The sequence below is a fragment of the Musa acuminata genome, chromosome BXJ2-1 (assembly GCF_036884655.1).
Source record: "Musa acuminata AAA Group cultivar baxijiao chromosome BXJ2-1, Cavendish_Baxijiao_AAA, whole genome shotgun sequence".
NCBI classification, from domain to species: domain Eukaryota; kingdom Viridiplantae; phylum Streptophyta; class Magnoliopsida; order Zingiberales; family Musaceae; genus Musa; species Musa acuminata.
Genome location: NC_088338.1, coordinates 18146146 through 18173042, shown reverse-complemented (window position 1 = coordinate 18173042; position 26897 = coordinate 18146146). Strand labels below are relative to the sequence as shown.

General features: G+C 43.6%; 1 protein-coding gene across 3 annotated transcripts; it reads left to right on the top strand.

Annotated features, from left to right (window-relative positions):
* Positions 1 to 95: 95 nt before the first annotated feature.
* Positions 96 to 11956, top strand: LOC135599043 (TATA-box-binding protein-like). Of its 3 annotated transcripts, none has more exons than XM_065093705.1 (10): positions 96 to 320; positions 444 to 731; positions 2205 to 2292; positions 2925 to 2996; positions 10610 to 10660; positions 10816 to 10860; positions 10944 to 11036; positions 11436 to 11537; positions 11620 to 11693; positions 11780 to 11956. In XM_065093705.1, coding segments are annotated over exons 2-10 (603 nt in total). In that variant the 5' UTR covers positions 96 to 320; positions 444 to 654; the 3' UTR covers positions 11781 to 11956. The 3 variants fall into 3 exon arrangements, with proteins under 3 accessions (XP_064949777.1, XP_064949776.1, XP_064949778.1); XM_065093704.1 differs by having other exon boundaries at positions 96 to 354; XM_065093706.1 differs by lacking the exon at positions 2925 to 2996 and having other exon boundaries at positions 96 to 354.
* The last annotated feature ends 14941 nt before the right edge of the window (positions 11957 to 26897 follow it).

Here is a 26897-nt window from a genome sequence, read left to right as displayed (position 1 = left end):
CAAGTTTTCTGGAATCTTCACAGGAGAAACTTAAAAAGACTACTCTCCGGGGGCTTATATGCAAGAAGAAGCCCTAAATATGATCGCGTGGATTGAACTCTTCCATCCGCCTCGTCCCATTTGTTCGTCTCCGCTCCTCTATTTATCGCCAGATCTGTTCCTCTCCCTATAAAAGGCCGATTTTTTTGGATTTGTCGGCCTATATATGCAGTTTTCAGCCATTTCCCGCTCTAATCCGACCTTTGCCGACCTCCAATCATCCGGGCAGACCTAGAATTCGTCGAGGTGCCGGCGGATACGATGATGAATTGGGTCCGATCGTGAGATCTATACTTCTGCCTTGATCCTTCGACGGTTTGCTTATGTCCTCTATTCTGGTCTGCGAGAAGTCACGACACCGATAAATCGTTCTGATGTTAGTATCTTTGCCTGCTTCCTATCAGATTCGCCCTTATTCGACCTGTTGTTGATTTGGAGCGGCAAGTATTTGGTGATACCCGTTCAGTGGAAAAATATTCGAAAGATCGGTGATCTATAGATCAAGTCAAGTTATTTGAAGGAATTTGAGTACAATATGCGGTTTTGAAGAGAAGCGAGCAAATATACTTGAATTTTTTTGTTGTAATTGACACCTCAGGAGTTGGAAAGTGGATCATGGCTGATCAGGGCCTTGAGGGGAGCCAACCGGTCGATCTCTCGAAGCACCCATCTGGCATTGTTCCCACGCTTCAGTAACTCTCTCTTCTCTGTATTGTTCCTAAAGAAATATCTTGGACTGAACTTGCATGTTAGATATTATGTAAGAACACAAAATTAATCCAGGTATCTCTGAGTCTGATTGTCCAGATTTTTCCCACTACATAGGCATACTCAACCTGCAGTCTGGTACTAATGGAGCTATGATTTGTGTTTTAGTATTCTGTCAAGAGATTTGTGATCCAGGTGCCTGTGGTTGTATACAGTATTGCCATGATTATTGTAAATGAAGCCCTTGAGCTTTCTGTTTGACTGAGGATTGGTATACTTGTGGTACACTGTCAGCTTAATTGATGTCCTGGGGCTTTGTTTCTGAAATTATCAAAGGACTGTTGAACCATTTTTTCCATGGAATTCCAAGCCTTTAGTTAATAAAAAAATGTTTGCTTCCTCTTTCATAACTTATTCTGAGTGCGATCAAGCTGATCTGTGATAGCTTCTTAAATTATGTGAAGATAGGGAATTGATCTCATGCTTGCCTGGGAGTTGTTCAAAGAATTACTGCATTTGCTGTCTAATCGGTGTTCGGTGATTGCTTCACTCTTGTTTGTGTTATAAGGAACTTTTATAATGATATATATTTTTTCTTGAAATATGTAACTAAGTACCACATACTTTCTTTTACCGTCATCATATGTGATTTGCTTCAGTTAATATGTTCCAAAAATGTAAAATTTGTGCTACTGCTGTTATGAGATTTTGTGGATGAATTAATTCCAGCAGTTGCAAGTTTGTGTGGAAGAAAGATAATAGAACGTGGCTCGGGCAGGCGAGCTCTTGTTATTTCCTAAATAAGATGAATCAAGCTTCATATGAGGCTCAGCTTAAAAAAATAATGGAACTTAGGCAGGCTCAGCTTCCAAGATTATGTCACAACTTGACTCAGCTAAAAGTTTTTCTCAAGGATTTTTCTAGTAGTTAATAACCTAGAGAGATAAATTAAACTCAATTATCCCTTGCGTGCTCTGTCAAACTCAACTATCCTTTTAGCACCTAAAACAGTTACTGGGTTTGGCTTGTATTCAGTCCTATTTTTGTGCCATCCATATGAGAGGGGGCAAACTGTTGGTTATTTAACCTATTGATTAGCTTGAATTCTTCCATTTACTTTGATGTCATATATTGGTAGTTTAGATAATTTTATGTGTTAAAAGGAAGCATAAATATAACTTTTTTTATGAATTTCCAGATGTTTTGTTTCAGTCCTTTATTTTTTTCTTGCACAAATTGTTGACAGTTGGCAAAGACTAACACTTAGCTGTTTTGAAACTCAATATTGATATCCACATATAGGTTCTTTATGTTGCCTAGAGGTTGCTGAGCATGTGAACTGATTATTATGAGCCACTATTGCTTCCTGAGACCTGTTTGTATTTATTGCTGTTGGTTGACAATGTAACAACATAGTCATAGTGGTTCTTCTTACATTGAGTTTCTTTTGGCACCAGGAATATTGTTTCAACTGTTAATTTGGACTGCAAGTTGGATCTCAAAGCAATTGCTCTGCAAGCTCGTAATGCTGAGTACAATCCCAAGGTATGAGGTAAAGTTAGATGTTGATCCTCTTAAGATGCAGGGGCTGTTCCCGAACTTTATGGATTGTGTGTCTCACTGTTGTTGTCTGTCATTCATCTTGTTATTTTTAATTTCTCCTGACACATGATTCTAAAGTCATGATCAACCACAATTAATGATCAGCATATGGAATCGGTATTTCATGTTGTAACTTAATTTAAAATCAGATGAGGAACTTTGAGATCATAAAGGACCAACTTGAACAAGCAAGCCTTGTATAGAAAACTCAATACACACTATATTGAGATGTTTATGAACTTTCAGTGACATGCTGAATGTAACCTGAAGTACATATAAATGTCTCACATAATTATCTCTTTTGTGTCCATGCTTTGAGATGAACATTGTTTCTATAAGAAAGCTCATCCTATTGCCTTAGTGAATTTCAAGCTCTTAAAGTCAAGGGCTTGTCAATCTCATGATCTTAAACTGCAACAACTGGAGTTTTCTTTAAAAGAATAAAATCTTGTATTTGGCTTGTAAGTTTTCTCACAAACTACATCTGCTTAAATGTGCCATGTTGGAAATTGATATCAATTCTAAAAGTTGATGTGAGGTTGACTGCTGATTTTTGCATATGGCCTTGTGTGCAGCGTTTTGCCGCAGTTATCATGAGAATAAGAGAGCCAAAAACTACTGCATTGATATTTGCATCAGGAAAAATGGTAAACATTTTTATTTTTATTTTTATTTTCTCTATATGTTGGAAGGCTTTCATAGGCATAGTGGATGTGCATCAACTTATTCTACTAGTCAATTGATACATTTATAGATCTCATATGTTGTACTTTTCCTTTTTTGTAGACTTGATTGCCAGATTTTTCTTCAAATGATACGAAGGATGTGTATTTAATATTTTTTTCTCTTGATAGAAAACTATTGCTTTTTTGCATCATCAGTATATTTTATTTTGTCAAATCTTGTAGGTACCTTTGTTCACACATAATATCGCAGTTTTTTTATATTGTCACAGTTAAGTCTGTAAAGTTGTAAATATTACAGATGCCTATTTAAATTCAGAATCTGTCATGAATATCATTCTGGTACTGTAGATACTTATTTACAACTCTGTAAAGTTGTAAATGTTATTTTTCTTATTTACTGTAGGAAAATGTGATTATGCAAGAAATTAGATATATTGAATAGCCATCATGTGTAAACATGTGGAATGCTCTGAAAAGGATTTATATTTTTTTTTCTGTGTATCAGGTCAGTGGTTTTAGTGAAAAATACACATCAAATGTGATGTTGCATTTGTGGTTTTAGTTATAATGATTGATTTAGATACTTCCAGGCATACATGCTAGAAACTCAGATTGGGCATGAGCTGACCTCTAAACTGTCTTAAACTGCATGTAACAAGAAGGGTTATAGCATGTACACGTATAAATGTTGAGGATTGCTACTAATAAACCTTTTAATGTAATAAAAGACTGTTCTTTTTTTCTTGCAGAAGACTATTTGACTGTTCATTTTCCAGTGGAGGAACTAAGTTCTAAATGAAGCGAAGATCTATTATATTTGTAATTTTAAATGATTGTTGATGTTAGGATCGGGGTCGGCACTAAGAGGGGGGGGGTGAATTAGTGCAGCGGTAAAATCACGTCTTCAAAACTTTTCGTTTCGATTAAAACCGATTCCGATGAAAACCGATTTCGGAAACTTAACTTTGAAAGCATACATTTATGAAGTGAATGCAGTAGGCAAGTAAAGATTCAGTTTGCAGTATGTAAATGGCAGGAAGTAAATGCAAACCAGAGAACACGTCAATTTTATAGTGGTTCGGTCGTCGTGACCTACATCCACTTCGCTGATTCCTCCTCCGTCGAGGCCATCGGCATCCACTATCGATCTTCCTTTAATAGGCGAAGATCAACCTCCTTCTTACACCCCTCTTCTTCTTTTACCAGGTTTAGGAGACAACCCTTACAAGCACTCACTCCTCTCTTACAGAATTTTAACACTTAGACTAGAGGAGGATTTTCACAAGAGATTTCTACAGCGTTTTTCTACTTTTAAACTCTCTATGCTTGTGTCTTTTAACCAGGGATGAGAGGGGTATTTATAGGCTTCAAGTTGATTCAAACTTCGAGTCTAAAAACATCTCATCCCGAGTTTCCCGGGCACGGGCGGTACCATCGCCCAGAGTCAGTCTGAGACTGACACTGCACTGGGCGGTACTATCGCCTAGGGTGCTGTGTTGGGCGGTACCATCGCCTAGCACCCTGCCAAGGGCGGTACAATCGCCCAGACTGGCGGTACCACCGCATGACATAGTCTCGAAGACTGTGCCATGACGGTGAGACTTCTTGGAGCACTGTTTGGGCCTCTCATTGGGCCCAATACAGTCTTTACATGGGCATTGCTGGCCCCTAATTGGGTTGGCCCAAATCCAAACCCAATTACGTGCTAACTACGAAATTTAAAACATAATCTGAGCTACACAAGTCCGTAAGTCTATTCTTCCGACGAGCTTCCGGTGATCTTCCGGCAATGTTCCGGCGAACTCCCGGCAAGCTCCTGGACTTCACGACGATCTTCTTGGCGAGTTCCGACGAGCTTCTCTAGCAAGCTTCGAGATTTCTCGGCTGGTTCCGCCAGAACTTTTGACGAACGTCCGGACTTCCGACGAACTCTTGAACTCCCAACGAAATCACGTCCTTGACCCCGGGACTTCATTTTGTTTCATGCCTTACTATCGTAGTTAATCCTGCACATATAAAATACACTTCGATCTAGACAATTAATACTAAGCATTAATCATGTTGTCCGGCATGTCATTGGTCCCTCGACGCTTCGTCCGATTCTTCGGCGCATCGTTCTCTCTTGCGGCCTATTGCCCAATCGGCGGCCAGTTGACTCTGCAACTCCAATATCCTTAGCGCAATATCCGCTCTTCTTGGCCCGATGCCCGAAGCCTTCTATCGATACGTCGACCGATCCTTCAGCCCGACGTCCAATCTTCTGACATGTTTTCCTCCGGCACAATATGATTCTTCCTGCTTTGATTGTCTCATCCTGATCGAAGCATCTTACGTCACTCAAAATGCATATTAAAATATAAATACTTATCAATTGGTTTCATCATCAAAATACGAGATTCAACAATCTCCCCCTTTTTGATGATGACAAACAATTGATGACGGAGTTAACCTTAACTCCCGGAGTTTAAACAAACTCCCCCTATAAATATGCCATATTGATAGAAACCCTTGGATTCAAAAATCCAAGCAACATGTCATGATCAAATCATGCATGACATCAACATACTTCTCCCCCTTTGTCATCAACAAAAAGGAGAAGTTCAATTCTCATGTGTTTGAGCATACAAGTTCAAATCATTGCATGAAAAATATAATCTCCAGTTTTATCATCATGTAAGCTAGTGAAAATTTTGAGTTTTGCAAGTTTGTAAATTTTGCTAGATATGTAGGTTTAGCATGTTTTGCTTCTTGAGATTTCAAGCTAGCAATTCTTGGTGATGTTTAAGATAGCAATTTCTTCTCTTTTGAGAAGTTCGATTATTTTTGCTTCCTTTGCAAAGCTAAAAAAATGTTACATTATTTTACAATATGGAAGCTAATAATTTGAGATGTTCAAGAAGCAAATTCTTTCTTCTCTTTTGAGAAGTGCAATTTTTTGCTTTCTTCTTGAGTTGTGCGAGCTAGCATCTTTTATCTCCCCCGTTGTCATTGTCAAAAAGAAGGGAAGACCCTTTATATCAATTTTCAGATTATGACAAAGGTAAATTATCAATCTTATTTCAATATGTTTGTGCATCATTATGGTTTCAACTTGAAATATGCACAATTTCAAAACCTTACATTTGTATCCTTACTTCATGCATGATACAAATAAATCAATCATCATTATGGGCATATCATACATGATATTCAAGCATTCATGATATATCATTTTGGCAATATGATCATAGCTTTTCAAATGATGGTATCTAAATGTCAAAATTCATTACATCCTATCATGCATGATCATTAACTTCTCATTTGTATTTCATGCTTAATTTCATTTCATCACATTCAAAATATCAAGAGAATTTTCGTGATGAGATAAACATTTCATGAATATAAGAAATTTTACATAATAAAATCCAAGTCATAAATTATCAAGATGTCAAGTAGCATATCATGGTTAATTTGAATACATCATTTTTAGTGAATACCAAGAAGAATCATAGCATGAAAAAATCTTGATTCATAGAAAAATTTCATGTATCAAATATCGAGAAATCAAGATGATGATTCATAATATCATAAGTTATAATCAAGAGAAAAATCATTATTCATTTTCAATTCATTCAATTTGTCAAATCAACATTTCTTGGATATACATGATATCAAAACATGGTTTCAAATCTCCAACATATAACATGCATAATTTCAAAAATTGAAAGGAGAAGGGAAGAATTCAAAGGTACAAAGATTTCAATCATCTCATAAACAAATGAAAGATCAAGTCATGAATAAAAAATTCCATGAATCAAAATAATCAAAATGATCATCAAAGGTAATCTCATGTTATTTCAAGAAATCAAGATCATAATTTTGATAAAACTCATTTCAAATTCAAATCATGAAAATCTTAACATTACTTTTAAGAGATTCAAAAAAGTGATACAAATAGATTCATTAATCTCGTTTTTTAAAAAAAAAATCAATAAAATAGAGAAAATTTTCAAGGAGAAAGGTTTCCTCTTTTTAGTTTGTTTCATACAAGCATGCCTTTGTTTTTTTTTTTTTTTCAAACAGAAATATGCATCATATTTAAAACCGAAAAAAAACCACTTTTATTATGGTAAAAATCGATAATCCATATATCGCAAGGATCATCAAGCATAATTTCAAAATATAGATTTATTAAGTATTATTACATTATTTCATCAAGCATGATTTCATATTTTCAATCAAAATCATTTTGTTTGTTTATCATAAAATATGTATTTTTCATGATTATTTTTAAAATCATTAGAAAGGTAAGCATGATCTAATTTTATTTTTGCATTTTCATTAAACATACAATTCAAAAAAATATTTAATTTTCTTAAACTAAATTAAAAATAAGTCATGAGAAGCATTATGTAATTTCAAAATAAACTAAAGGCATTTTGATTACCTCATCGTCGAAAGCCGTTAAGGCGTAGTTTGCCACCTCGCCTTTGTTGATTTTCTCCTCATTTTCGGAGGAGCTCGATTCATCCCAAAGTGTGTTCTTCTTCTTGCGTTCAAAGCAAGTAGTTGCGTTCTTTTTGTTCTTTAAATTTTATTTTATTAACTTTTTAAAGTTCATGAGTAGTTCAAGTTTACTATCACTTGAGCTTATGCTCGAGTGGTCTTCGATTGTTTTTAGTCCGAAATCCTTCCTGTCCTTTGGAACGTGGTTCTCAAGTTCTTTACGTGCATTGCACGTCATTTCATAGGTCATCAAAGACTCTATTAGTTCTTCAATCGGATATGTATTCAAATTTTTTGATTCTTGAATTGTCGTTACTTTTGAATCCCAACTCTTATTAAGAGAACCCAAAATCTTATTTATAAGTTCAAAATCCGAAAAACATTTGCCAAGAGCTTTTAAACCATTGATGACATCCGTAAAACGGGAGTACAGATCAACAATGGTTTCGTTAGGCTTCATTCGAAAAAGTTCAAAATCATGCATTAAAAAATTAATTTTAGAATCCTTAACTTTGCTAGTACCTTCGTGTGTGATTTCAAGAGTGTGCCAAATGTCGAAAGCTGTTTCGCACATAGAAACCCGATTAAACTCGTTTTTGTCTAAAGCGTAAAATAGAGTGTTCATAGCTCTAGCATTTAAAGAAAATGTCTTCTTCTCCAAATCATTCCAATCTTTCATTGGAAGAGAAGACCTTTTAAAATCGGATTCAACAATGTTCCATAAGTTCAAATCCAAAGAAAGCAAGAAAACTCTCATTCGAGTTTTCCAATATATGTAGTCCATCCAATTGGAAAAGGGAGGACGAATGAGAGAGTGACCCTCTTGAAAGTCGAAAAGAGTCATTTTTCTTGGGTGTTAAACCAACTGAGAAATCACGAGGCTCTGATATCAATTGTTAAGATCAGGGTCAGCATTAAGAGGGGGGGGTGAATTAGTGCAGCGGTAAAATCACGTCTTCAAAACTTTTCGTTTCGATTAAAACTGATTCCGATGAAAACCGATTTCGGAAACTTAACTTTGAAAGCGTACGTTTATGAAGTGAACGCAGTAGGCAAGTAAAGATTCAGTCTGCAGTATGTAAATGGCAGGAAGTAAATGCAAACCAGAGAACACGCCAATTTTATAGTGGTTCGATCGTCGTGACCTACATCCACTCCGCCGATTCCTCCTCCATCGAGGCCACCGGCATCCACTATCGATCTTCCTTTAATAGGCGAAGATCAACCTCCTTCTTGCACCCCTCTTCTCCTTTTATCGGGTTTAGGAGACAACCCTTACAAGCACTCACTCCTCTCTTACAGAATTCTAACACTTAGACTAGAGGAGGATTCTCACAAGAGATTTCTACAGCGTTTTTCTACTTTTAAACTCTCTATGCTTGTGTCTTTTAATCAGAGATGAGAGGGGTATTTATAGGCTTCAAGTTGATTCAAACTTGAAGCCTAAAAATATCTCATCTCGGGTTTCCTGGGCACAGGCGGTACCACGCCTGCGTTGGGCGGTACCACCGCCCAGTGTCAGTCTGGGCGGTACCACCACCTGGCACCTTGCCAGGGGCGGTACAATCGCCTAGATTGGCGGTACCACCGCCTGACATAGTCTCGAAGATTGTGCCATGACAGTGAGACTTCTTGGGGCACTGTTTGCGCCTCTCATTGGGCCCAACACAGTCCTTATATGGGCCTTGCTGGCCCCTAATTAGGTTGGCCCAAATCCAAACCCAATTACGTGCTAACTACGAAATCTAAGACATAATCTGAGCTACACAAGTCCGTAAGTCTATTCTTCCGACGAGCTTCCGGTGATCTTCCGGCAATGTTCCGGCGGACTCCCGGCAAGCTCCTGGACTTCACGACGATCTTCTTGGCGAGTTCCGACGAGCTTCTCTGGCAAGCTCCGAGACTTCTCGGCTGGTTCCGCCAGAACTTCCGACGAATGTCCGGACTTCCGAAGAATTCTCGAACTCCCAACGAAATTGCGTCCTTGACTCCGGGACTTCATTTTGCTTCATGCCTTGCTATCGCAATTAATCCTGCACATGTAAAATACACTTCGATCTAGACAATTAATGCTAAGCATTAATCATGTTGTCCGGTATGTCATTGGTCCCTCGACGCTTCGTCCGATTCTTCGGCGCATCATCCTCTCTTGCGGCCTATTGTCCAATCGGCCAGTTGACTCTGCAACTCCGATATTCTTGGCGCAATATCCGCTCTTCTTGGCCCGATGCCCGAAGCCTTCTGTCGATACGTCGACCGATCCTCCGGCCCGACGTCCAATCTTCTGACATGTTTTCCTCCGACACAACATGATTCTTCCTGCTTTAATTGTCTCATCCTGATCGAAGCATCCTGCGTCACTCAAAACGCATATTAAAACATAAACACTTATCAATTGGTTTCATCATCAAAATACGGGATTCAACAGTTGAGACTCCACCTTTCATTCTCAATATCCACTGTCAATTGGAAGGTCAAGAAAATATGGTACATTTGGTCTTGAGAATGGAAGCATGATGTGAGCTTTATTGTGTTGTCATACACTGCTATTGTTGCTACCTTATTGACTGTTTATCATCCTCAAATTCTTTATCGTGCTGATGGTTCCTCTCGTTATTAAGGACTTCAGATTAGAAGCTGTACAAGTCTCAATTGTTACTTTTTTTCTTAGCAATATCTTAAGTGGATTAATAGCACCTACATTGTACCTTCTTTTAAGGAGAATAGCAATATCTGATTGCCTACTATTTATTGTATATCACAAGTAAAATGCATCATGCTGCTGATTATTAGCTGCGTAAACGCATTTTGTGTAGTCATGTTCCCATTGTATTAGATCTTTTAAGAAGTGAATATTTATTTGTCAATTGTCTTATGTATGCGCTATCTTAAGTTATTTAAACTACCTGCATTATCTGAAGTCTAAACTAGGGTTGAGTGCAATGGTATAATTTTGCATCCATTATCTTGTGGAGTAGTTAAATTGGCTTTACAACCATTATTCTATCATTGTTGCCTTCTATTTGCAAACTTCTGAACACATCTGTTGGTTGTGATTTTTCTGCTGACATTCTAGATCCACGTGGCAGGTATGTACCGGAGCTAAGAGCGAGCATCAATCCAAACTTGCAGCAAGGAAGGTCTGATGACTTGTACAAGTGACCGTCTTTTGTATTGAATGCTCTAAAGCTTTACTTCAGTATTGGCAGAGTATTAAGATTATGTATTGTATGAGTTTACGTGTGTGCCACCGCAATTGGAATTGTAATCTGACTTGACATCTTTGTTTTTTCAGTATGCTCGAATAATTCAGAAACTTGGTTTTCCTGCTAAATTTAAGGTAATTGCTCACAGGTTTTTCATTTTGCTATGTCATTTTGTTGTTTATGCATATTTCTATCTGACATTCTATGTGATGTCTAGGATTTCAAGATTCAGAATATTGTTGGTTCATGTGACGTCAAATTTCCAATAAGACTAGAAGGCCTTGCATACTCTCATGGTGCCTTCTGCAGTGTATGTAAATGATCTATGTGGCTCAGCTCTATTGTTGGTTTTAGTTGATTTTGCAGGTGTTTGCACTATTTGATCTCTAATTGTTTCAATTTTCTTCTTTTCCTCTATGTTGGATCATCTACTTGTATTAATTCTCATCTTAGTAAGTTCAATAAAAAATAAGCTTAATCGTCTTTGGTTGAAGAAGCTATGCTCGATCTTGTAAAGCCAATCATTAATACTGAGTTGTCTTAAAACACTCCTTTTGAGTTAAGTAGATTTAGCTGGACCGACAAAGCACATGACTCTTTTTATTTCTTCGCTGAAATTTTTCCTCAAATCACCTGTGCAGAAACCTTGTGATCTTTCCAAGTTGCAATGTTTTTAACATTCTCTATTGATGATTGTTACTTCTAACAGTATGAACCAGAGCTCTTCCCGGGTCTGATCTACCGGATGAAGCAACCAAAGATTGTGCTCCTCATTTTTGTCTCAGGAAAAATTGTTATCACTGGAGCTAAGGTTAAAACTTTGCATGACACTCTTTACAAACCTATTAGCTAAGTTGGTAATGACTATTACATATACTGGATTTCCATCTCAGGTGAGAGAGGAGACATACACCGCATTTGAGAACATATATCCAGTTCTAACAGAGTTCAGGAAAAGCCAGCAATGGTATATCCATGCATATACAAGTTGTTTCACCCTTTTATTCTCAATCCACCCTGCCTATATTGATGTGAGATGTGTTCTCCGTGCAGATGCTGTTGCATTTTGGTGCTAATATTCTGGAGTCAGATCTGTACATAAAGATGATGTCCGGAACCTGTACTGAGTTGTATCCGAGGTTTTGCCTTGCTTGAGTTGTAAAACAGCATGTTCCATTCTGAAACTCCAAGGCATAACGTCAATAAAAACCTATCATCTAATGTTTCCCCCGGTGTTGTTATTTCCACATCTGCAGGGTTTCTTTCCATGTATGCATAATATTTGGTCTGGCCAGAGATCATTAGGTAGGTTTGCTCGTTGTTGTTCACTAATTTCGATAGCTTATCCATGTCCCAATTCCTCAGTTAAGTCTTGATGTTTCATCGGGAGTATTTTGATGTATGTTAACTCTTGGAATTTTGTTGGATGAAAATATCTACATAGAACTGCTAATAGTGCAGCTCACAGGTTGGCAAATTTTGTTTGTATTCGTTCAGGATTGTTTCGTTTTTTGGCGAGTGGAATTCACTCAACATTATCATCTGGATTTGTATACTGTTAGTACTTCTTTGAAAGAAAGGAAGGATGTTGAGATCCCAACTGAAGGTAAGAGATGACATACAAACAAGTGTATATTTGCAGCAATATGAAATAAAGTGATGTGCTGATACAACTTCATGCAGTTGTGCTGCCTGCGGAACCTTCCTCTTCCTCGCTTCCCCCGTCCTTTCATGCTCAGGGCTTAGGTCCAAAGTTCACTGCTTATTCAACGGGGACAACTATCTCTCTCTCTCTCTCTCTCTTGCTTTTCTATTCTAATTATTTCTGCCCTCGGTGACAGACTTTTTTCATGTCTAGATCTCCGGCTTCATATAAAGATATCTTTGCCTTGTTCAAATGTCTTCATCCTTTACACCCTCCAAAGTTCTCACTACGAAATCTGGGTAAAAGGTCATGGTTAGTTCTCACTACGAAACCCTCCGTTTCTCCCTGCACAACCCATTGTTCTCAAATTCCTGCCCTCAGTCACTTCGCCCTCTTCCTTGAACTACAGCCCTGCTGGCTCCCGACCTGGTAACGTCTCCCCTTCAAGGCCTGAATCCCTCACTACTCTTACGGTCCTCCATAAGTCCGAGTCCTTTGGAAGCCTCAAACTACCTCAATAATGGCTTTGGCTCTCATTTCATGAGTGAGACTTTTTTAGGCACAAACCTCCCGCTACTTCCCTCGGTCCTCCACAAGTCCCTACTCCTTCGTAAGCCTCCCCTCCTTAAAATACCTTCACAAGTCCCTCCTTTCGGCTATAGTTTTGTGGACTCTTTTTGAGGAGCCCATAGTGTGGGAGCTTGGGGCCGCACTTTGCCCTTGAGGCTTAGCTTCAGAAAATCATGTCTTCCCTAACCATTGAACTTGACCCGACAGAACTTTTCTTTATTCGGGAGGATCTAAAAGAATACAATTTATGATAAGTTTCTTAGTAAAATCATTCCTTTCAAGTTTTTTTTTCTCCTAAGTTATAGGGTTTATCCTTGAAATGTCAAATCATTGACCTAGCCGTCAACTTCTTTTATTTTTATTTTAACTTTAAGACAAAAAAGGTTTATGTCCTCCTTGGTGACCTCTAGTTCATTAAAGGGTAAGCCCTAGCGTTAATCCCTTGAAAGTCAAATTTTTAATTCATTATTAAAAAATTTTAAAAAACTATCACATAGATCCAATTCCCTAGCCTTCATCTTGGAAAGTTATAGCCTAACATTCTCTACCAAATTGCCTAAAAAATTATCCAATTCCTCAAAATCGATGAACTCTCTTGTGCACTTACGATAAGTTTGTAAAAGTTTGCATTCTTTTTTATCTCTCTCACCCTCTTCCTTAGGACTCCTAAACTAAGGAGGGAAGTTCTCAGTTCTTTCGATCCATAGCTTTATTGAATCTTCTAAATATATACTTTAAATATAGTAGGGTGGATCATAAGATTGACCTTTGTACTTTTTCCTCAAAAACTCAGCCAAATCTTAAGACCGCCTCTAGGGTTCCTAAGCCTTGTTCGGAGGTAGAAGACGACTTGACCTATAGACCTTTGGTCAAGGTCCAAAAGTAGCCTAATAGAAGATGCAACAGACAAAATACTCTAGTCTAACATCATTTTGACCAAATTGTTGAGCCACCTAGTATTATGCAACAAAATTTGATCTATTTAGATGTCTTGTTGGCCCTAAAAGTTATCCCGGATAAGGTTGTCACCTAGAGACCCAAATTTGGTTCCTCCAAGTTCTTATGTATCTAGCATGGTACCCCTCATTCAAAGTTTCTTAAAATTGCTCTACTTCTATCAACTCCTAAAGTAGTTTCTCCTTAGCCCTAAGTAGAAACGTGATAGCAGAGATAATTAAGACAGACAATATTCTATCACCTTTCATCTCTATTATCGTTAATCCCTCTGGGGTTAGGAGAAAGCTCTTAAACACTCTATCTTATCTCTAGATATAATTATTATTCCAAACAATGCCCCCCTTCTCCTTCCCCGAGGCTCCTCTAAAGCTTTTTTTTTTTTTTACCCTAGGTGTTGGCTTGGCAATAGAGATTATTGAAGTTGGCACCTTTTTGCTGGCAATGGTCCCTATGACTACCGGTGCTTCTTCTTCTAAGGAACCTTCATCGCTAGTGGCAAAAGATCCTCTACCTTCAAGTTTGAAGGTTATTCCCCTCTCCCTCGATGATCTCCTCCTAACCCTTTCTTGGTCCTAAACTCAAAAATATTTGAGGTGAACATGATTCATATATGATAATCCAAAGAGGCTTTTAACTTTGAAGCCTCTAATAGTAAAGAACTCCCACCCTAAGTCAAATCCTCATATTTTTTATATACTTGTAGATCTAAAGTTTAAAATTCCTTGATAAATGATGGAGAACAATGTCAAGGAGCAAGGAGAAGTGACATAGAAAGACAGATCTAGAATGGAACATTCTCCTCTAGCAAGAAACTCTTAAAGAGTATTGTTACCCTTCTCAAGTTCTTTTCTTTCCCTCTTCTCTATTAACCATAAGAACAAGAAACAAAAGATTATAAACTTGTTATCTTTTGTCCCTACCTAGGGATCTCACTATATTCTTGAATCTTCTATTAATATATAATTATTAACATGATATCTTAGAACTATAGAAGTATTATAAAAAGGGAATCAAAGATGCCTTTTTAGTATTATAAAAATTCATAATCTAGACATATTCATCTTATTAGAAACTCACATGTAGGAACATCAATTATCTTTCTCTTATGTTGGTTGAGAAGAAATCGGCTAGGAATGTTAATAGAAGCAAAATCTTAGTGGCATGGAGATAATATAAAATATAAGTTTTTCTAATCTATAAAACCAAGCAAACTGATAATTTAGTAATTGAAGAAATAAATATGTCCCCTTAGCTCCTCTTGACTATATACACTAGTACTATTTCTTCTATATAAAATAAAATTTAAAATTTATTCTCCTTATTAGATATGTCTACTATGGCTTCTTGTGGAGATTTCATCATAATTCTATCTATTAAAGAAAAGTTAGGGGTTCACCTTTTCACTTTTTCTTTGTCAATTTCTATTTTTAACTATTTCTTATTCAACAATAATCTTTCATACACTATTTTTGCTGAATCTAAATATACCTAGTACAACAATCATTTTGGTCATTTCACATATTGCTACTAGATTGGATAGGATTATCTTAAATTTATGTTTCTGTTTATAATGGTATTTCTATCACTCATTTTCCTAGGATGGCTTCTAATGACTCTCCCTTTATGGTTAGATTAAATAACCTCCCAAGACCCAATAGAAACTCTACCAATTATCAGTTTGATCCTCACTGGCTCTTGATGATGAATTCAAAGACTTTGTCAAGTTCATTGGACTAGTGTCAACCCCAGAAGAGACCCGATGCTCTTACACAAGGATCTTTTTACCCTCACTTCTACTATTATATGTTGAGTGCACTCCAAGAGTAGGAATCTAAGGAATTATATTCTTCAAGAGTATGAATCTAGAGAATTAGATTAAATCTATAACCATGAGATTTCACTACTCAAGTAGAAATAGTCCCTTGCCCCCTTTTTGACTCTGAACTCATAACTATTCACAATCTCTCCAACAAATTATTTGCCCTCAATAGATAGTTACATTTAAAATAGTAGACTAAAGCTAAGACTCAATGAAATTATAAGAGGGACAGAAATATTAAGTATTTCCAGATAATCTATACCCTTAGAAGATGAAAGAAATTAATTCATCTTATAAAAATCTCAAATACTCCCCGGTCATACCAGTCCTCTTGATCTGTGCATGAATCTTCCATCATTATCCTTATCTAATCATAATTATCTTATCTGTTATTTCTCTATTACTAAAATCAAGAACACTCTTCTTCAAATGGGTGCCGGCGGGTTGCTTGTCGAGAGCGATTCGGAGCGACCCGAGTAAGAGCCTAACCTGCGGGCCGAGCGACTATGCTCATGTTCAGGTTTCGGTGCCGATGGGTCGCCTGTCGAGAGCGATCTAGAGCGACTTGGGTAGGAGCTGGAATCGTGAGCCGAGTGATTATACTCGGGCTTGGGCCTTGGTGCTGGTGGGTCGCCTGTCGAGAGCAATCTGGAGCAACTCGGGCAAGAGCCTTACCTGTGGGCCAAGCGACTATGCTCGTGCTAAGGTTTCGGTGCCGGCGGGTCGCCTGTCGAGAGGGATCTGGAGCGACCCGGGTAGGAGCTGAAATTGCGAGCCGAGTGATTATACTCGGGCTTGGGCCTTGGTGGCAGCGGGTCGCCTATCGAGAGCGATCTGGAGCGACCCGAGCAAGAGCCTTACTTCTGTGCCGAGTGACTATGCTCGTGCTTAGGTTTCGGTGACGACAGGTCGCCTATCGAGAGTAATCTGGAGCGACCCGGGCAGGAGCTGGAATCGTGATTCGAGTGATTATACTCGAGCTCGGGCCTTGGTGTCGGCGGATCGCCTATCGAGAGCGATCTGGAACGACCCGGGCAAGAGCCTAACCTGCGGGCCGAGCGACTATGCTCAGGTTTCGGTGCCAGCATGTCACCTGTCGAGAGCGATCTGGAGCGACTCGGGCAAGAGATAGAATCGTGAGCTGAGTGATTATACTCAGGCTCGGGCCTTAATGCTGGTGGGTCGCCTGTCGAGAGCGATCTAGAGCGACCCGGGCAAGAGCCTTACTTACGGGCCGAGCGACTATGCTCGTGCTCAAGTTTCGGTGCCAGCGGGTCGCTTACCGAGAGCGATTTGGAGTGACCTAGGCAGGAGTTGGAATCGCGAGCTGAGTGATTATATTCGGACTCGGACCTTGGTGCCAGCGGGTCACCTGTCGAGAGCGATCTGGAGCGACTCGGGCAAGAGCCTAACCTGCAGGTCGAGCGACTATTACCTGGATGCCGGTTCATGCCATCGTGCCATGTGGCGGGCTGGGCGAAGTGTCACTTTGGCCTTGCGGGAAACTTTTTATTTAAACGGCCTTCGTCGGTGGTCCTCGGGCGATGGGACACTTCTGGTGCGGGTTCCGAGGCAAGCGAATCTGGCGGATCCAAGGGGTTATGACGGGTCTTAAATGCGGTGACTATTTCTCTCCTTGGGAAACCACAACTGATACTTTGCTATGGATAGCCCGCCTTTTATAAACCCTACCCAAGGTGGTTATCATCACATTTGCCTTCAACCCCTCGTCCCGTGCCTCGGCTCCCTTCTTGCAACTCAGTCATCCTTCCTGCTTCCATCCTTCATCTTGCGCCCTAGCTTTTGCTTGCAATTTTGAGGTCGAGATATCTCCGTCATTGTCCTCATTGTTGTCTTCATCTCCTTCCCCTTCTCCTTCTCCTTCTCCTTCTTCTTCTTCTTCTTCCTATGGGGGTTCTCAGGATGAGGTGGTCTGTGTGTCTTCAGGTAGCGCCTCCTCAAAGTCCTTAAGGAGTTTGGCCATGCTTGAGGTTCTCAAGTCGTGGCATGACGTGGACTCGGTGGTGACCGAGGACCTTTTGAGAGTGCTCCGGGATCGCTACCACATCCTGGAGTGTTACGGTCTACATGTCCCTCGGTTTGGGCAGCGGCTGTATGATCGGTTTCCCGATGGGTTTGGGCTGACTATGGGGGTACTTGAGGCGGGGCTGCGGTTCCTGTTGCACCTTGTCATTAGGGACTGTCTTTGCCTTTGGGGGATCTTGCCCTCCCAGGTGTCGTCAAACTCATGGCGATACCTGGTGGCCTTCATCTGGGAGTGTCGGGGGGCTGGGATCGAGCCGTCCCAGGCCCTCTTTCTGGCTTGCTTCCGCTTGGGCAAGGGGCCAGGCGGGTACTACCTGACTGCTCGTAACGGTTTTAATATCAGTGGTACGCCTTCCAACAACAAGGGTTGAAAGAGGCGTTTCTTCTTTATTAGCTACAACGAAGAGTGGGGCTTCAGCACTGGGTGGGCCTTTCGGACCATCAATAATTGCCCCCCGATGCTCTCCGATGGGGAAAATGTGGTCGTGGATCAACTGAGGGGTATCCTATCCTCCTCTCAGGCAATTAAGGAGATGACCGAGGGGGGAATGGTTGAAGCAGAGATGAGCCCCGCCACTAGGGGTATGGTCATTCGCTTATGATGGCTTGTTCGCTTGTCTTGACTTATCTGACCGATCAGTCTTCTTTTGCAGTGATAGTGGATCTTCGTTCGGTGAAGAAGACGGCCAGCATCAAGACTGTCATGCCCCTGTCTCGAGACGGGGAGGGCTCCGGAGGTAGGGAGCCCCCGTAGGAGGGCACTCCGAAGAGGGTGTCGGCATCTCCAATAGAGGGGCGCCCTCCGAAGAGGACTAAGACTTTGGCTTGAAAAACACCTACAGGCCCCACCACTCGCTCGAGTGCCATCCTAGGATTGCTCGGGGCTGCCCCCCAGGGTGAGGGCTCGGGGGATGTGAAGGGGAAGGGATCGGCTGGGTCGTCCGGTGGCGACCCTTCCAAGAGGGTGCCGTTGCACCCATTGCCGATACGGGAGCTATGTTGCGTCCACTCCTAGGTCGACGGTGAGTAGTACCAGGCTCCAAGTATGGTCGATCTTCTTGCCGAGGAGCCAGGGGCCCCCTATGCCACCCGGTGGTTGACCCTTAGGGCCAAAAGTCGCATCTGGGGCAACGGGCCTACTACCTAGGAGTTCCTCTGGGGGGCGCTCCACCCATCCATAGCTAAGGATCTATACGGCTCCAGTTCTGAAGAGCTAGTAGAGCGAGCAACCAAGTCGCTCGTTTGGGTAAGTGGTGGCTTCCTTTTCCTACTTGACCCCTTTCTGCCTGCGTGCTAACACCGACCTTCACGCAGAGTCAACACTATGGTATGGCGTTGGTCGACCGGGTCCTCGATGCCGGACGCGTGATTGGGCACCGGTTGGAGGTCGACGTCGCCCTCCAAAAGGAGAACCTGGAACTGAGGGCCCGAGGGGGGCCAGAGGTCGTTGTCGTGGCTGAGGAGCATGCCTCGACACTGGGCAAGGAGGTGGCTCGTTTGAAGACCGAGCTGGAAGAAAGCCGGTCACACATCCAATCATTAGATGACAAGCTACTGACCCTTTCCCATGACGTCGAGACCACTAGGTCCACTGCCTGGGGCGTTGAGGAGGTCCTGAAGGAGCGGCTGGGCTACCCAAAAGGATTGAGGAGGCGATCACCGGGTATAAGGCATCCGCCAGGTTCGAACGTGGCCTAGTGCGGTCGGGATGGGCCACGTACGAGTACGGGTACCGGGTGGCCTGCGCTCGCTTCTGGGCAAAGTACCCGGACTTGGAGCTTGAGTCGGATCCCTTTGCCGACAATCTGGTGGACCAGAACGTTGACATGCCGATGAACGGCCCCTTCGATGATGGGCCCGAGACTCTCCCCCCCCCCCGAGCTAGGGGCTATGCTTCCCCTCCTTTGTTGATGGATCCCCTCTTTTTTGCTAGTCGGGTTTGGGGCTGTCCCGCCCGACCTCCTCATGTAATGCCTTTTTTGCTAAGAAGTGTTTTCATTTTGAAATTCTGCCTTGGTTTTTTCCTAGTCGCATGTGCATGTACTTCACATGTCTTCTCCGCACCCCGACCTGCTTTTCTCACAAGTAGAATTTCTTTAGGTTTGCTGCGTTCTAAGTTCTTGGCAGGGGGATTCCCTCCATGGTTTCGAGTCAGTAGGTCCCCTCTCAAATATGGGCCTTCCCAATTAGGTGCAAGCTTTCCTCTTGCTCGAGTCAGGTTGCTCACCTCTGCCCTTCGGAGGACAAGGTCCCTGACTTTGATCGGCCGCGGGCAGACTTTGCGATTGTACACTTGGGTTGTTGCCTTCTTGTATGCTAAGGTACATAGATGTGCCTTGGCTCTCCTTTCTTCGAGGAGGTCTAAGTTTGCTCAGAGGCCCTCCTTGGAAGCCCTTTGTTCATAACTGGAGGTGCGCAGGGTCGGGAACACCATCTCGGGCGGAAGGACCGCTTCAGTCCCATACGTGAGGCTGAACGAAGACTCCCCCGAGGCGGTTTTGGGAGTCATCCACATTGCCCATAAGATGTTGGGAAGCTCCTCCACCCAAGCTCCATGCATGCTCGAGATCCTCCTCTTGAGGCCTTCCAAAATCGCCTGGTTTATTACCTCGGTTTGGCCATTGGTCTGGGGGTGCGTGGTAGAGCTAAACTTCAGCTAGATCCAGTATGATTGGCAATAGGCCTTGAACTTAGCATTGTTGAATTGAGCTCCATTGTTGCCGATGATAGCCTTCGGGATCTCGAATCGAGTGATTATTCTTCCATGTGAAGCTTTGGACTTACTTCTCAGTAATGGCGGCCAAGGGTTCGGCTTCAACCCACTTTGTGAAGTAGTCGACGCTGACTAAAAAAAGCGCCGTTGTCCCAATGCTAGAGGGAAAGGTCTGAGAAGATCAAGCCCCCATTGGGCGAAGGGCCAGGCCGCGTCCATCAAGGTAAGGGGAATCACTGGCTGGTGTCGCAGTCGGGGCGTGCCTTTGGCATTGCGGGCACTACTGTACATATGACAGGGCATCCTGGCGCATGGTTAGCCAATAGTATCCCTGCCAAAAAATCTTGAAGGCCAAGGTTCGTCCCCCGATGTGCTCCCCACAGATCCCCTCATGGAGCTCGGCGAGGACCGTCTCAGCTTTTGATGGGGTGAGACAGCGTAAGAGAGGTTGGGAGAAGGCCCTTCGGTACAGCCTTCCACCGACGACGCAGTACCAGGCTTGGGTTTGCCTCAATTTTCTCATGGTCATCGGGTCATTGGGCTCCCTTCCGTCGGTCTTGAAGCAAAGGATTTCCTCCATCTAGTTGGGTAGTATACCTGTTTCGGCGACCTTGTGAGTCGCCACCGTCGGTGCCATTATGGATTCAATCGCTGGGACCGACGTTGGGTCGTGGGTAGAGGCCGACCTGGCTAGCACGTTGACTTGCACATTCTGTGCCTGAGGTATTCTAGCGATTGAGAAACAGTTGAAGTGGTGGGCGAGTCGCTTCGCCTCCATGAGATATAGTGCCATCGTTGGGTCGCTGGCTTCGTAGCTCCCATTGACATGTCTCGTCACCAACTGGGAGTCGCTAAAAACCTCAAGGTCATTAACATGCATCTCCAGAGCGAGGTGCAAGCCATGGAGTAACGCCTCGTACTCGGCCTCGTTATTGGTAGCTCAAAATTATAATTGGACCGACCTCTCGTAGGTTTCTCCTAACGGGTCCTTGAGGATAAGCCTGATATCGACCGCTCCGGTAGTGGATGAGCTATCCACGTGCAGGGTCCATGTGCTCTGGTTGTTGTCCTGCCCCACGTTAAGGTCTTCAAGGGTTAGCTCGGAAACGAAATCAGCTAGTACCTGAGCTTTGATGGCGGTCCTGAGGGAGTACTAAATGTCGAATTCGTTGAGCTCGATTGACCATCGCAGCATTGGACCTGTCGCGTCGAAGTTGGAAAGGATCTGTCGTAGCAGCTAGTCGTAATCGTGTGGGCTTGGAAGTAGGGCCGCAACTTTCGGGTCGTCTTCATGAGGGCGAGAGCTAGCCTCTCGATCGGGGGGTACCGCGCCTCGGGCCCGACGAGAATATGGCTAACATAATATATGAGTTGCTGAGTAGGTGGCACCTCCTGGACTAACACTGAGCCGACTGCTTTTGGCAAGGCTACCAAGTAGAGACTAAGGGTTTCGCCCGGTTCGAGCGAGGTGAGTCGGGGTAAGTGGGCGAGGCACACCTTTAGCTTTTGGAAGGCTTCCTCGCACTCCAAGGTCCATGTACAGTTGTCAGCCCGTCGTAGAGCTTGAAAAAAGGGGAGGCACTTATCTCCTGATCGCGACACGAACCTATTGAGCACTGCCATCCTCCCGGCAAGTCGTTGTACCTCCTTGACCGAGCGGGGGGAGTGCATCTCGGCTATGGCCTATACCTTTTTCGGGTTAGCGTATATCCCCCTTTGGTGAATGATAAAGCCAAGAAACCTCCCTAAGCTGACTCTGAAGACGCACTTCGCAGGATTTAGATGCATGTTGAATCGCCGGAGCATCTAGAATGTCTTTGCCAGGTCGGTTAGGTGTGCACTTGCGGCCTTGCTCTTTACGATCATGTCGTCTATGTATACTTCCATATTCCTCCCAAGCTGGTGTTTAAAAAGTTTGTTGACCATCCTTTGGTAGGTTGCGGCATTACTTTATAATAGTATGCTCCTCTGTGGGTGATAAAGGTTGTGTCCTCTTGATCCTGAGTCGCCATTCAGATTTGGTTGTAGCCGAAGAATGCGTCCATGAATGTAAGGAGCTCGTGGCCCACGGTGGCGTCGACCAATTGATCCACCCTGGGGAGCAGATAGCAGTCCTTGGGGCATGCCTGGTTAAGATCGGTGTAATCAACACACATCCTCCAACTTCCATTAGATTTCTTAACGAGGACTACATTTGATAGCCACCAAGGGTATTGGACCTCGGTAATAAATCTGGCCTTTTTAAGGCGGTCGACCTTGTCACCGATCGCCTTCAATCAGTTGAGAGTAAACTTCCTCGGCCTTTGTCTTACCGGCCTAGCTCCGGGGTCGATGTTGAGCCGGTGTTGGGCCACTTCCGAGCTGATCCCGGGCATCTCCTCGAGGGACCATGCGAATATATCAGCGTTCCTCCTCAGAAAGTCAATGAGGTGGAGCTGGTCTGCTTCGGGGAGTGCGGTTCCAACCTTGACAGTCTGGTCAGGTCGGCTCTTTTTTAGGGGTACCTCGGTGAGCCGTTCGGGAGGCTCCAATGGCATTGGTGCTGTGGGTCCTTCACGGGGGTCGGGGACCTGAGCGGGGTGCAATTTTTCCGAGAGAGTAACCGCCATGAGATAGCACTGCCTTGACTCTCTCGGGTCGCTTCGAGTCTCCCCGATCCCTGCCGAGGTCGGAAACTTGATGGCCCGGTGGTAAATGGAAACCACTGCCTTTAACTTGTTCAGCGTCGATCGGCTGAGGATGATGTTGTAAGCCAAGGGTAGATCAACCGCCATAAAGGTGGTTATCATTGTCTTCACTCTCGGCTCCTCCCCAATGGTGACAGGGAGGGTCGTAGTCCCGAGCGGGGATATAGAATTCCTTATGAATCCTATGAGTGCTAACGCCATGGGGGTGAGATCTCCCTCAGTCAAGCCAAGCCTTCTGAAGGCGTTGAAGTAAAGAACGTCGGCGGAGCTCTCGGTGTCGACCATCACCCTTTTTACTCGAGCGTTGGCGACTTGGATGGAGATCACCAACGCGTCATCGTGGTGGGAGCACTCGACTTCTCTAGCCCCGAAGGTGATTTCAGGCTCGAGCTCAGGCCAGGGATGCTTCTCGACCGTGCTGCGGGCTTAGGCTTTTCTCGCCGCAGAGCTATTGCTGTCGACCGCAGATCCCCCGGAGATAACGTCGATTTATCTTTTGACGGGTTCCTTGGGCGCGGAGTTGCTTCCCGGGGTTCCCTGAGATAGCATATGAGGTGGCCTTTGTGGATCAGTCCCTCTATTTGATTTTGGAGGTCATGGCAGTCCTCCATATCATGGTCGTAGTCTCGGTGGAACCTGCAATATTTGGACCGATCCTAATGAGTGGCCCTCATGGGACATGGATGTCGCAAGAGACCTTTTTCCCTAATTTGGAGGAAGATCTTGGTGCGGGAGGTTTTCAGGGGAAGAGGCGGGGGCCTCGGGAGTAGCTCTTGTCGATTAGGCCCCCGACGGGGTGGCGCCAGGGTTGCTGAGGTTGTTCCCCGGGATTGTTCAACCCTTGGCCTCTTGCCTTCCATACACTTCCCCGCCACCAACGCTTCGGCGGTAACATATTGGTTAGCGTGTTGGAGAATTTTGGAGACGGTCACTGGCGACTTCTTGATCAGCGACCAGAAAAACCTCGAAGGCTTCAAACCCATCAGAAATGCCTGCATAATTAAAGAGGGGTGAGCGTCCGGGAATCCCCAGATCTCAGTGGCAAAACGTGCCACGAACTAAGAAAGCAGCTCATCTTTGAGTTGGGATAACGCGAGCAGGGTGACCATGGAAGGCCTAGGTCGCATGTTGGCAAGGAAGTTCTGCTCGAACTCCCTGGCAAGCTGGTCGAAGGATGAGACCGAGGATTGACGTAGCCGGCTAAACCATGCTCGCGTCGGTCCCCTCAAGGTGGTCGGGAATGCCCGACACATTAATGCATCAGAGGTGCTATAGAGGGCCATCTAAGCCTGGAATGCAGAGACGTGCTCCGTGGGATCGGAGCCGCCGTCGTATGTCTCTAATGTCGACAGCCTGAAGTTAAGGGGTACTGGCTTGTCCTGTACTTCCTAAGTGAAAGGGGACCCGCCTGAGCCATCTTCATTGGACTCGCTCCGTGACTTTCGAAACTCAGGCTGGAACTCATCCAGGCGTTGATTGACTCGGGACAGTTGGGCCCTAAGCAAGTCGTCCACCGAATCAGATGATACGGTGTCAGGCTCAAGGTGGGTTAAGGTGACTCAACAGGTTGCGGGTATGTTCTGTCCGAGCGGACCTCTCTGGTCCGTCGCTTGCTCTCGAGCTTCTCCAGTCCTGACCTGCTCCCCGCTAGGCCTCTGCCGGGTTAGGTTAGTCGGGGGAGTCGCTAGCCGCACGATCTAAGGAATGAGCAGAGCGAGCGTCTGCATCATGCCTGCCATGGCCTGCACTTGCTTGGATAGGCCAAGGAATGCCTCAGGTGTCACAGCCGAGGGTCCTATGACGAATCCGGGGGGCGACAACCCCGGGTCATTGAACAGGCACCAATAGCGATCTGGTGTTGAGGTCGGAATCCCACCATCTTCGGGAGTGGGGAGGACCTAACTTTCGGGTTCGATGGAAGGGAGGTCGATATGTGGTTCTCTCTCAGGGAGAGCTCTAGCCATATGCTCCTACAATATGACCCTCCTTCTAGTGCCAAAATGTTAGCGAACGAATATGCCGTGGCCGATGAGTTAGCACGGCTAGGTCCGCGGGTCAATGTCGGAAGCCTACTGTGGGGTGATTTGGGTGATGAGGTGGCCGGGCCCTCGGGAAGGAGTGCTATTGGCGTTGGTTAAGATTGGGGCTGATTAACAATTCCACATTGCCAGGTGGTTGGCGCTCCCGTGCCGAGTCCCTCGCCATCAACAAGTGGTCGCCCTTCTGTATAAATGGCCTTTGCCGGGTGATCCCTGGTTGTGGCCCTTCCGACAAGAAAGTTAGTAACAAGAGGGATTGCTTTTCTTTTTCCCCTTTTATTTTCTGCCTCTCCCCTAGACGGAGGCCAGCCAGGGGTTTTATACTATGGCGCAAGGGTTGATGGTGCATCGATTTGGCATCGCCGCTGACCCTTGAGGGATAGGATGACCCTTCTGATCGATCGTCGTTTCGGGACGTGCAGAGCAACATCAGACGGCACCGCCCCAAGCTCCCGGGATGGGACGTGTGACATATCTTCTTGGTACGAGCTCCCAGGATGGGACGTGTGGCATATCTTCTTAGTACGAGCTCCCGGGACTGGATGTGTGGCGTAGGGCTCTGACTTGGTATGCTGTGTCGGCTGTGACGTGTTCAGGCCACCAAAATATACCGTATCAAATAGTACTTTATAATGTTATCTATACAATTCTCTCTAAAGTCCTTTAAAGCCAAATCAACATCCATATCAATCATCTTATTGGCCAAGCATAATCTATCTTCATCATGGGCATCATGGGCAAAAATATCCATGACAACATATTCATTGCTACCAAACTTATCCACTCCATGTGTCACTCTAAATCTAAAACCCCATATATATTATTGAAGCTTGACCTCAAAAATACCTTCAATTTCATCTCTTAATAAAGTCACTCTTAGACTCATGAACTTTTGTACAAAATCTATTGATTGAATCTGCACTTTTTTCTTATCCCCACTTTTGCTTGTTTGATTTAATAACAAATAAGATTTCTCTAACTGTACAAGGAAATCTCGTTACTTTGTTGAGGGAAATCCTTCCTCCTAATATGTATAAATAAGAAACATATTAATAAACTTCTCATAAACTTTTGTACCATACTCTAGTTTATCATAGTATCAGAGCTCTTACTTTAGAGCAAGACTTACCATTACTTCTTCGCTGTCAATGCTCCTCTTCTCTGTCTTATCGCAACAATCGACTTTCCCTATGGACGTAATCTGTCGTTGCTCCCATGACACCTCCAAAGTCCTTGAGCTCCACCACTATCGCACCAGCTCCAATGAGTAATGGTGCCACCACTTTGGTCGAAGCTCTGAAGGCTTCTAGCCGGCCTCCTCTACTGCTCCCCTATCGAGAGTCCAAGTGTGAGTTCTACGGTTGACACTCTCTCCTCCTTCTCGTTTGATCCACATAAGCGGCTGCACCTATTCTTCACCTACAAGAAGCCCTTCCCCAACAGTTCTGCACCTTCTCTTATAGCGACTGTGATCCACTAGGCCATTCTCTTTTTCTTACTTATTGTCGCAGATCCCCTATCATTATCACACTAGTGCTCTCCAAGCTATTGAATATCAGATTTTGATAATAAAATCAATTCATAAAATTATGATTTAATCAGTATTTAAGTGATGCAAGACTAACTTCGATTATGGAAAGGTCAATCGATTGAAGCAGGAGAATCAGATGTTGGAGCAGATACAGTGATGCCTAC